The sequence below is a fragment of the Etheostoma spectabile genome, chromosome 16 (genome assembly GCF_008692095.1).
Source record: "Etheostoma spectabile isolate EspeVRDwgs_2016 chromosome 16, UIUC_Espe_1.0, whole genome shotgun sequence".
Lineage (NCBI taxonomy): Eukaryota > Metazoa > Chordata > Actinopteri > Perciformes > Percidae > Etheostoma > Etheostoma spectabile.
In genome coordinates, this window is record NC_045748.1 from 21737046 (window position 1) to 21749081 (window position 12036).

The 12036-nt window shown below is 40.1% G+C and overlaps 2 protein-coding genes and 1 long non-coding RNA gene across 4 annotated transcripts in view; 2 read left to right on the forward strand and 1 right to left on the reverse strand.

Moving 5' to 3' along the window:
* The window catches only part of LOC116704172 (uncharacterized), a 16354-nt gene extending 5541 nt beyond the window's left edge, over positions 1-10813 (forward strand). Inside the window, exon 3 of the long non-coding RNA XR_004335601.1 lies at positions 10803-10813. This is a non-coding gene — a long non-coding RNA (uncharacterized LOC116704172). The remainder of the gene's footprint in view (positions 1-10802) is intronic.
* cfap44 (cilia and flagella associated protein 44) overlaps positions 1-10878 on the reverse strand; it is a 34849-nt gene extending 23971 nt beyond the window's left edge. Inside the window, exons 1-15 of the mRNA XM_032539391.1 lie at positions 10608-10878; positions 9760-9898; positions 9478-9640; positions 8711-8813; positions 8406-8622; positions 7609-7723; positions 6920-7084; positions 5218-5373; positions 5063-5110; positions 3664-3763; positions 3127-3221; positions 2827-3036; positions 1400-1510; positions 1154-1306; positions 44-256 (exon numbers count right to left, since the gene is read on the reverse strand). Of these exons, the coding sequence (XP_032395282.1) occupies positions 44-256; positions 1154-1306; positions 1400-1510; positions 2827-3036; positions 3127-3221; positions 3664-3763; positions 5063-5110; positions 5218-5373; positions 6920-7084; positions 7609-7723; positions 8406-8622; positions 8711-8813; positions 9478-9640; positions 9760-9898; positions 10608-10689 (2070 nt within the window). The 5' untranslated portion in view covers positions 10690-10878. The remainder of the gene's footprint in view (positions 1-43; positions 257-1153; positions 1307-1399; positions 1511-2826; positions 3037-3126; positions 3222-3663; positions 3764-5062; positions 5111-5217; positions 5374-6919; positions 7085-7608; positions 7724-8405; positions 8623-8710; positions 8814-9477; positions 9641-9759; positions 9899-10607) is intronic.
* Positions 10879-10882: 4 nt separating this feature from the next.
* Positions 10883-12036, forward strand: part of pum3 (pumilio RNA-binding family member 3) — a 14156-nt gene continuing 13002 nt past the window's right edge. Inside the window, exon 1 of one of the 2 annotated variants that reach the window (XM_032539401.1) lies at positions 10883-11072. In XM_032539401.1, coding sequence (XP_032395292.1) covers positions 11059-11072 — 14 coding nt within the window. In that variant the 5' untranslated portion in view covers positions 10883-11058. The remainder of the gene's footprint in view (positions 11073-12036) is intronic. The other variant, XM_032539400.1, reaches the window with a different exon arrangement.

Genomic DNA, 12036 nt, shown 5'->3' on the forward strand with positions numbered 1-12036 from the left:
TGTGTGTGTGTGTGTGTGTGTGTGTGTGTGTGTGTGTGTGTACCATGGAGAGCCAGAACTGGCCCTGCTGTGAGTAGAAGCCACAGTACAGTGGACTGGGAGACTCAGGGATATAGATAGAAGGCAACTCTTCCTCTTCCTCCTCTTCTTCTTCCTCTGGCTCTATGTCCGGATTCTTTGATTGTTTCAACCTCTCTTCTCTTTCTTTTTTCTTCTTCTCTTTTGCGGCTTGACGTCTTGCGATTTCCGCCTCTCTCTGAAATACGCAAACACACAAATAAAAACCCACATGGTCTTAAACCGACATGGAGTTAGTTATTTACAATGAACATGCAGGTTTGCTTTTAAATATCCTTTAAGACAGCAGGAAATGAAGGAAAGATAAATAAATGAGACAAGGCCACAGAGAAGTAAGGCTGGGTTTTCACTACCGAAACCAATACTTTGACTTAGATACCGGGTCCTATACTTTGTCCATACCAATTATTTTTTTAAACCAAAAGAAATTACAACATTACACATTATAGCACAAATATTTTCATTTTTTTCAATTCCTATTACGTGAGCCCTGTCTCTGTGCGTACCGTAGAGTTTTTTGTGTGTGCCTTTGTGATTTGTAACGTCACACAGCCAATCACCAGAATAATTAGATCTTGGTAGAATCATGCTGCTGATCAGATCTACTGGGCATTTATATCAACACTGATATATGAGGCTAGATATTGTTTGTGATATCGTAATATCGTGATATGAAACAAGTCTTTTCCTGCTTTTAAAGGCTTCATTACAGTGAAGGGATGTCATTTTCTGAACTTATCAGACTTACTAGCTGTTTTATTATTTGCCTTTACCTACTTAGTCATTTCATCCACGTTATTGATGATATTTGATCAAAAATGACATTGTGTTAGTATTTTGTGAAAGAGCCAATAGTCAAACACACATATCCAACACCGACATTGATGTATTTGGTCCAAAATATCATTTTTTCCATATCGCCCAGCTCAACTTAAAAAATATTGGATTTGGTACCCAGCCCTACAGAGAAGACAACAGGAGTAAATATGATGTAGATTACAAAGAAAACACACAGTGTGATGTAATGCAGCAGTAGAGGGCTACAAACTAAAGCTGAGAAAGGGAAAGCCCAGACCTTGATTCGTGATTTGATGCTCCTGAACCTGAAAGATCTGCTGGAGAGGTCAGGCAGCTGAAAGGTTTTGGTCGGCCTCTCGGCCTCCGGATCAGGGCTCTGCACTTCGACCACGTGACCGCTCTGACACAGGATGAGCAGCCTGTTTTCCCTCTGGGTAAAATCATAAAAGAAAATCGGGTGAATCAATGAGGTTCCATCGCGGAGAGTATTTGGATGGCAATAGGTGTCGGAGACCAAACATACGTGGGAATGAGGTGACCACTCCAGCGCCTGCACCGGCCCGGGAACGTTGACGAAGCCGATGGGGTTGTACTTTTCCCCGACGGTGAAGAAGAACACAGTGCTGTCGGAGCTCTGAGCAGGAGGGTGGAGGCCGAGAGGTCAGAAAGATGAGACAGATAGCAAAAAAGGAGAAAAAAAACTGGATTAATAACGTGTCTATAGAAACTTCTCAAACCACTCCTGTGGCATAATCAACATCTCACAGTCCTAAACACGAGACCAGATCACAGGATAGGTTCAAGGATTCCCAAACTAAGATATTCACAAAAAAACAAGCAGGTGGTTTATTCCCTTGGGTTTTATTGTGCCTTTTAAAGTCGTAACAAGTTGTGGTGTTTCTGTTGAAATTGAACAATAAGCGAGTGACAAATGACATCCGTGTGTGTTGTATGACGTTATGAGATTAAGGGCGAGGCAATAGCAAGAGTTAGTTATTATATTTAGTTATTGTTTCTGTACCTCGTGAATTATATTTATCATTACCACAGGCTGAGATCACCTGTATCCACAAAAGCTGTCAGACTAAGATGGATCAGGAACAGAAATAAGTCTTCTTTTTCCCTCATATACTGTACAAAAAAATTTCTATGTGTGGTTGTGTGTATCTGTAATTTGTTCTCAGGTCTTTGTTGTAAATGATTTTACTGTGTACTTATGGAGACTTTCTCTTAAAAAATAAAGCTGGAAAAACTTCCAGAGTCCAGGCTGGCCAAAGCTGCCGTCTTTAACAAAGGAGCGAAATACCAACCTTTCAGATCCACCGTTCTAGTCCACAGGCAATGATTTTAACCCTTGTGTTGTCTTCTCGTCAAAATTGAAAATTAACACTTTTGTTGACAATCAATGTTTTTGTCCCTTTTTTCAACACTTTAGACATTTTTTTCAATGTTTGTCAATTTTTTTCAACACTACATAATACTAACTTATTAACTTTAGTTTTACAATTATTTTTGGGAATTTATGGTCAATACAAATCATTTATAGGAAATTATACCTAATGTTTGAGTTAGAAAAGCAGAAATTAGGAATTATTTAGACCAAAATTAAAGGAATGGATGTTGATGGACAATCACAGACTGGACTATGTCAACTTTTACTCAATACTATTTCGAAAACGCATACGTTTTTTTTCAAATGCTATAAAAATTGAATAAGACGCCCCAAAATGAATGAAAGTAGAGATTTGTACTTGCCAAAGAGCGTTGTGTGGAATCAATCATGTTATTTTGGGTAATTACAATTGGATAGTTAAAAAGAACATTGATATAGGAAAACTGGTCAATTTGACTCGAGGACAACACAAGGGTTAAAAAAGGTTCAAACCTTTAAGCCTATTTAAAAACATACATTTTCCAAAATCATGGTGTTTTTTTTGGGAAACCTCTTACCCCCGTGGCTAAGATTTCTCCACTTCTCTCATACGCAACAGCAGTTACAGGGGCATTATGGGGTTTGAAGGCTTGTTTGAGGCGTAGCATGGCGTCTCCTTTGGGGCTGCGCCCGCTGACCATAACCAGCCTCTGAGGGTCGTACAGCTCCAGCAACCGGACCACCCCGTCCTCGAAGCCCGTCACCAGTAAACTACCACTCTGGTTCACCTGAAGACAAACACCAGCGCCTCACAGCTTAATTTTTCTGTCAGTACACGTATTATGATAGATGATCAGTTTTTACACTGACACACTTACCAAAGGTGGAGCCCAGCCGAGAGCAGTTCCACCCTGATTGAAGCGAGTGGTGGTCAGCTCTTTTTTTGCCAGGAAATCAAAAACTCTGACTGAACCTGGACAGCAAGGCCAGACGCAAACAGAGTTACTGTTAAAGTGTGTGTGTGTGTGTGTGTGTGTGTGTGTCACTCTGTCATGGTGTGTTCCGTGTTGTGGCCATTCTGTGTTTGATGGGTGTGTATGTGTGTGCTGTGTTGTCCTCTGGCATGTGATGTCCGTGTGTGGGGTTCTCTCTGTGTATATTGTGTGTGTGTGTGTGGTGTGTGTGTGTGTGTGACGTCTCTCTGTGAGTGTGTGTCTTTCTGTGTTTGTGTGTGCCTCTGTTTGTGTATATGTGTGTGCGCGCGCGTGCGTGTGCGTGCGTGTGGTGTCTTTTTGTTTGTGTGTGTTTCTGTTGTGTGGTGTGTGTGTGTGTGTGGTTGTGGGTTGTTGTGTGTGTGTGTGTGTGTGTGTGTGTGTGTGTGTGTGTGTGTGTGTGCGTGCAGGTATGGCACTCACGGTCTAGAGCGGCCGTGGCCATCAGGTGAGATTTCCTGGACGCGTCCATGGCCTGGATTGGTCCGCCGTGGAAGGTAAACAGGCACTCTGGATCAGGAGTCTGCACACACAGACAACACATGACCTGCTATTTGACTGGGCGAGAACACTCTGTTTATTCCAATTATTCATGATACAATATGATTGGCACAATATTTTTCCATTAGAACTAGACAATGTTACCTAGATCACTATAAACACGTATTCACTTCAATAGGAATACATGGAATATTAACTTTATACCTTTCTCATCTTGGCTTACCTCTGATTCCAATTAAAGATTCTGGATGTCTGAACAGTGTACCGATTGGCTGACGTAATTATTGGTGAGATGTTATTGGTAGTTAAAGGCATTTTTAGTTTAATTATATGGGAAACAGGCAAGGGTTGCTGGTCCCCATACGGAACAAAGTAGGGTGTGTGGACTGGTAGCTGGAGAGATGCCCCTTCACCTCCTAGGCACTGCCAGGTGCTCTTGAGCAAGGCACCGTACCCCCACAACTGCTCATGGCGCTGGTCCAGCACTGACAGCCCACTCACTCTGACATCTCTGCTTTTGTGCATGAATAGGTCCTGAGCATGTGTGTGTGTGTGTGTGTGTGTGTATTTCAGGCCTGTGTGTAGTGATTACTAACAAAAAGTGTAAATTGTAATTTCCCCACTGGGGATCAGTAAACGGTAGAAATTATAAATTATGAGTAAATTTAGGTCAGTAAGAGCTTTATTACATTGGTAATAAATAAAATGAAGCTCATTAGCGCACTGCCACAAGTCCATGACACTAATGTCTGATTTGGCCTACACATTTTCATTGTGATATTTTGTGATTACATTCTGAATCTGCAACGTTCTCTGTCAGGTATATCAGTAAGTTAGTAGTAGGGTGTACAGGGGAGTCGCATATGAAGTGGTTTGAGGTCTTTCTGTAAGTCATTTTGGGGGAAAATTTGATTTTGATGAATTCTACAAGCAGCAATACCACAGGCCAAGCAATCATCCAACACATTTTAAACGAGCTCTGTAATAATTTGTTAAAGGCAAAATATTGTGTGTGTCAAACCATTCTAAATATAATACTGTGGTACTGCAGAGACGTCCCAGCCTACAAATCCTATACTACAGACTGAAGACAAAAAACTTTGTTTGGTACCAATCCTCGCATTAGTTATTTTCATTTTTAATATTTTTCAATTCAAATGTTAATGAAAGAAACATGATTGTTCCCTCCAATATCCTGAATCATATCGCAATTGCAATATCAGTCAAAATAATCACAATTAGATATTTTCCTCATATCCTGCAGCCCTAACATACACATAACATAAATATTTTTAAAAAACAGTCAGTGTAAGATACTCACCGTGTAGGTGAATGAGAGATCCAGCTTCCAGAAGGCTCCGCTGGAATCCTAAAAGACGAAAACATGATGGAGAGATGCGTTTTGATCGGGGTGAGGCTGGCTCACGTTGTAAAAATGGTTTTCATTTAGTGACCTATGACCCTTTGCTCTCTGACCTGAGCAAACCAGACGAAGGAGTCGGGCAGGGAGGTCTTCACCAGAGACGAGAGGCAGACGTTGTGTCCGACCACCATCTCATTCATGGGCTCCAGCTCAAACCTGCTGCCGTCGCTGTTACTGTCGGCGCTGTCGATGCTCTCAAAGTCCCAGCCCTGCGTGTGTGTATGTAAATACATACACATACATACATACATACATATACATACATAGACATACAAAGAGCAAGCAAAACACATTTTAGAAAATATTATTAATAATAGTAAAACTTTTAAACAGCACTTTTCAAAGTCCTCAAAGATGCTTTACATTGTACACATTATATACAGTATATATATATATATATATATATATATATATATATATATATAATGCGTTTCTAATTTAATTATAAATGCAACACTTTTGTTTTTGCCCCCATTTTTCATGAGCTGAACTCAAAGATCTGAGACTTTCTATGTAGACAAAAAGCCTATTTCTCTTAAATATTGTTCAAAAATCTGTCTAAATCTGTATTAGTGAGCACTTATCCATTGCCGAGACAATCCATCCACCTCACAGGTGTGGCTTATCAAGATGCTGACTAGACGGCATGATTATTGCACTATTATATTATTATTAATATTGCATTATTGCATTAGTAAGTGTGCCTTTGGTTGACTACAACAAAAGGCCACTCTAAAATGTGCAGTTTTACTGTAGTAACTTTGAAAATGGGCCAAATTTGACCCCGAGAAAACACATGTTTGGACATTTGCATCTTCAGTAGGAGCCAGTGGACTCAGGACTACGAGCCACAGACAGTGTATGGAAGTCAGAAAGTATTAAAGGACGGATTCACCTTACTTTTGGTTAAATTTTGAATGAATTTGTTAAGATACAAAATCGATTCTTAGATGCATCACGATTTTCTCTAGAACGATTCGATGCTCAGTTCTGATAAGTTAATAATTGATTATTAGTTATTATAATTAAATGTGTTGATTTTTTATTTAAAAGTTCCAGTCTCCAGACATGTACAAATCAGAAAACAGAGTGACTGAACGAGGATGGGATAATGGACAACAACTTAGGGTTTAGGAAAGAGTGCAGGAAAAAACAAAAATGGCCAAAAGGAAAAAATTAGGTTTTTTTTAATTGTTTTGTATTTCTTCACATGATCTAATAAGACATGCGTTAAATAATTTGGCAGAACACATATAAGCTGTTTATCTACTTTATCACATTACATCTGACCACCTAATGTTCCATGTCCTAAGAAGCTAATTCTCCACCTTTAAACTTGACTGAGCCTCTGACAAGGAAGATCACTGTGAGAGAAGGTGACTTTCACAAGCATCGTTAAGGCTTAAGCAAGTACACAAAACATTTCATTAAAACTTGTGTGTGACAAATACTGTATATGTCAAAATCTAACAAACTCAGATTTATATGTATATTGTTTAAATGACGCATGGAAATGTAACTAAAATAAAATTGTTGCTACGAGATGCATTGAGATCGGTTTAGAATTGAATCGGAATCGAATTGTGAGGTGCCACGAGATTCCCACCCCTACTAAGGCCTATAAAAAAGCATCCAAAAGGAAGCATGCCATAGGGCATTTAAGTAATTGCACTTAGTTACATTCCACCACTGCAGACACATCCTTAAAGTCAAGCATTTTGATGCTATAAAGTTATATTATTGCCTTTATCTTACCCGGACCACACCATCAGAGCCAAAAGTCATCAGCTGTCCCTCCTCCAGGGCAAACGGCTGGACCATGCCAGCGTGGCAGTTTTGCCCCCCCTTACGGCAAATCTCCACCTTGATGGCATTCCCGTCCCACAGCAGCAAGTTGCCCCAGTCTGTGCCGGACACCACCTAACAGGTGGACATAAAGAGTGACGAGGGTCAGAGGTACTTTCCTGAGTCTAACAGAGGATTTTGGAAAACAAAATATTGTTGGAGATTAAAAGTTTGACTTTGCAAAGAGCAGTTGACAAAAACAATCTCATAACAAAGTCGTCCCTTTAGCTGTCCTGGCTAAAGCTTTAAATCGTATCACACAGTCTTTATTAATTTATGCTCAAACAAGCCTGACAGCTCCAGAACAGCTACTGGGTAACATTGTTTTTGTCATAAACATAAAAACAAGAAGACAACCATTATATTGTGTGTTATTTGACTTTTTCCGAACCTTAAAGCCTAGATTTGACTATGACTATGGTCTATGATGTACGTTTGAAGTCATTTTGTTGCCATAAATGCTGTCATGCAATAATTCTTAGGCAGAAAAAATCATCATTCATGATGTCATGCTTTTTGGAAGGATCAGTCATTGGAACATAGTCATGTTCTATACATTCCCAGGCCTTCCTGACCTGTCAGAACAGCAGAGAACACACCTTTCCATCAGGAAGTTCCACATAGCCCTCAACATCAGTTGCTGCAGTTTTCCCAAAATGTCCCATCAGCCCTTGCAATTTAAGACCGGTGAATGTGCTGGCCATTTTCCAGAACCTGATAGAAAGGAGGGAAGGTGAAAAATTTGAAATATTCAACATCAGTGTAAGGGAATCATTCTACTTCAAGTCATTTTAATAGCTTAAAGAGGGTTAAAGGGTTTTAGGAGGATTGAGTACAGGGCTGGGTATCAATCCCAATTCGATTACACTTCTGCTTCGATTCTACATCAATTAGGTTAGGGGAATTTCAGTTACAATGGCAACTTTGCTTGAATATGAAAGAGATACTCATGCTGTAAGTTGTACAAGCAAGAAGCAACACTCAATTATTTTTTATAATGCACCAGGTTATTGTAAAGGTTACATTAAGAATTGACCCCTAACAATTTGCTTAAAGTACTTTTCACTTATACATCCATGGTGACAAGGCATTTATTAAAAGATCAATTTCTGGGATTTATGAATCGATGGATGGATTTTAATTGGAGAATTGATAATGTTTTTTTTAAGATTATTTTTGGGGGCTTTTTTCCCTTTATTACAGTAACAGTGGGTAGACTGGAAAGGGGGCAGCGAGATGGGGGATGAGACGCAGCAAAGGGCAGCAGGTCGGACCCGAACCCCGTGCCGCTGCAGGACTCAGCCAACATGGAGCGCACGCTCTTATTGGGTGAGCCAGAGACCGCCCCAGGACAATCGATAATTTTAACCAGGCCCTAATTCAGTCTGTCCTTTACTTGATGTGTCCGGATCCTGATGATGTGAGCTGTCCCGGGTTGTACGGGGAGAAGCTGACTCTGTAGACCTCCTGAGAAACGGCCTTGCAGCTCAGCATCACTTCCTCCTTCCTCCAATTCCACAGAGTCAGCATGTAGTCGGGTGCACTCCCCACACTGGCCAGCAGGCTCCCGTCACGGTTGAAATCCACAAAGCTGTACGCCCGCTCGGTACCGCCTTACAAACATGACGGTAAAAACATGAGCTTCAATAAAAACATCACATTTGAAAAAGGCATAGCTCAATGCATCTTGGTGCCATTTACCTCTGAGGATGCTGAACGGTTGTAACGAGGGATATTCATATACTATGATGTTGGGCTGGATTCCCTTCTCTGCTACAACAAAGTAATTCTTGCTAGGGTGTGCCTTCACACACACACACACACACACACACACACACACACACACACAAAGATTAAAACAGCACAGCATGGTTTGCAAAATGGTTACCAGTGATAAAGTATACGTATACATTTAAATCCTCTAACAGTTACTCAACTACCACAATTATAAAGAAGCACTTGAGTAAATGTAAAGTTCCGGGGTAATTATAATCAAATAATCCAACATTATTTTTTGGAATCTGATAACAATTCATACAATCCAGGAATTAATTTTTTAATATAGGCCATTTCACCATGGATGTATAAGTGAAAAGAACTTTAAACTAACGTTTTGGGGATCAATTCTCAATGTAACCGTTACAATAACCTGGTGCATTATCAAAACTATTTGAGGGTTGCTTCTTGCTTGTACAATTTATAGCATGAGTTCTCTGAGTATCTCTTTTATATACAAGCAAATGTGGTATTGCAAATGAAATTTCCCTAACCTAATTTATGTAAAATGTAATCAGAAATCTAATTGAATCTGTACCTTGTGAATCGGAATTAGATCTATTGGGGATACCCCAACCCTAGTACAGTTATCTGTCTGTTTATCCATCACATCAGTGTTTCCTGCACAGACGGACTGGAGACTCAAAGGAACTCTTCACTTACATGACATGTAAGTGGGTCACCCATCTTACCGTGATGGAGCCAATTCCTCCTCCGCTGCAGGAGCGGAGGTATCTCTGCTCCTTGGTGGAAACGTCCAGCAGGACGAGCAGGTTACCTGCTATAAAGATCAGAGTTTTGTCATCCAGCAGCTGCAGGTTCGCCCTGCGCCTACTGTCGTAGCCAAAGGAGTGACTGAACGCAGGACGGGTTAAGGATGACGATCAGATTCCCCTGCTTGTTTGCTATGTATGATGAGAGAAAGTTAGAGATGTGTTGAAATGTTTCTCGTGAAACACATTTTTAAAGGATACGAGAGGAACAGGAGGTTCTCTGGGATCTCAGAGTCGGGTGTGATGTAGGGTCTGGAGTGAATGTCCTCATACTTGTAGTACTGCTTGTTTGATCCCTCTTCAGCCGGCTGCTGTATCTCAGAGGGTTCTCTATCTTGTCCTGCGAGGGAGGAAACATTTGACAGCAGCTTTTAGGCGCCAGTGATTTAACTTCAACTGCTTGTACCGCTACACATCAACTGACAGTTTCCCTGCTTTCATTTATTATTCTTTAAATAATGTTAACTGAGAGTGCATCTACTTTAATAGAGTACACTCCACCTGATATCTGAAATGTCCTTGACACTGACATTTACTTTACTTTTTTTATAATAATCATAATCCTAATTAAACTGAAATGATGAATGTCAGTTATTGCATTGTGACTGTGTAACCACAGCATTTCATTAACTTAGCTAGCTAGCTAACGTCAATTTTAAAATAAATAAATGTAAATGTACTTTTGTTGTTGTATTGTAGCTATGCTAATTCGTTTTATATGTTGTTAAAGTTTGGGTAAACCCAGACCCAAATCGCTGAGCAAATTCAAATTGTGCTCTCGCGAGAACTCTGAATTTTCAGGGTAGTTAACGTTATGGTCAGAGCCAAAGTGAGAGACTAACTTTATGACTATGTAATAAAGACAATGGTTTAATTCTCTTGACTATGTCTTTCTCTATCACTCTAGTTATGGTCTCAAATAATCTGAACCTGGAGGCCTTTTAGCACACTTTGAGTGATTTATTTTCTTTCTTTTGGTAATTACAGTTAACGCTCGCTAACTAGCTAGCTTACATAGCTATTTCAACTTAATAAAAAACTAACGTTACCTTCGGTGTTTTCCTGTAAAGCTGTCGGTGTACTCTCAGTCTGTTCACCAACACAAATAGCGTTAGTGTTTTCTTCCGACATTTCTGCAGGTAGCTAAATCATCTGCTGCTCTGTTATTTTTTTTATCAGTAAAATAAAGAGGGCATAAGTATTCAAAGATATTTCCAACTTAACCAAACTGACGTTAAACAAAGTAAAATACAGCGTTAGCTAGTTAGTTAATACATTTCGTTCATAGTCCGTTTGGTTTAAGTGTGGTGGCGTTGCCAAGCAACAAGGAAAGTCAGCTGCAACTAGCCTGCTGCTAGTTAATGTAGTTCTAAACCCTTTTTTCGCCTACGTTTTACGGCGGCGAAGGTTCAGTCTGATTGGACGTTTTGTGCCGTAAACTGTGTCGGTTACAGAACGCATGGGACGAGCGTGTGTACCTGACGTTCTCTTAATACATCCATGGTATCTGAAAAGTAAGTTACACCAGAAGAAATGTTTTATACCTTGTTATTGTTTGCGTTATAACGGTACGGATAAACTACAGAAGCGCGTGGTGTCATCGATAGTATAGCTATTAACGTTAGCTTGGTTAGCTTCGGCAGAAGTACCCAAACCCTTTAACGTTATCCAGGCGAAAGTAGCGACAACTCAATCTAAAACCAGGCAGTTTGAAGTAACTGTGCATCATTAAAATGTAAAATGAAGTAACGTAGTGCCAGCACGATGTGCTTAAATATCAAACGTGTGAGTTAGTCGTGAAACACAGTTTCTTCATAGTTCTTGAGTGTTAACGTTAGCTTATTTATTTCTGGGTGATGCTAGTGAGCTAACGCTAACGTTAGACAAGTATTTTCTTGTTTGCTAAGTTAGTCCGACTCTTTTCCTACTTCCCCTTACGTAAAAACGTATGTATTATTTCCGTTTAAAATCTGCTAAATCATACATTTAACGGAACATTCCCCTCTGAATTGAATTTAAAAAATGTGGAAAACGTTAGTTACTCATGTAGCGTTACGTGATGACAGATTTACTTTTGAAACTCACTGCTGTTTTTGTGATTTTGGCAGTGTAGAATCTCCACTTACATATTTATATCTGACTTCGTGTGCCCACCCAGGTCGTTAATGTCTGAAACATCAGACCTTACACGTCATTATATTAGTTTTCTTCAAGAAATTCTTTCAAAATACCTGGCCTATGTGATCAGATTTTGTAAGCCCCACCTAGTCTCGCATTGCCAGACTTTCCGCTGGCTAGCTCACAGCATTCCGGGTTGGTTTATTGGCACTTCTTTTAACCAATCACAATCTTCCTGGGTAATGCTAACCGCCGGACAGAGCAGCGGTGCCTCTGCAAACTATTCCAGGGAAGGAACTTGTTTTGGTGAAACGTGTAGTTCAAAGGCTGTTGTAGTCGTGCAACAGAAAACTCAGATTG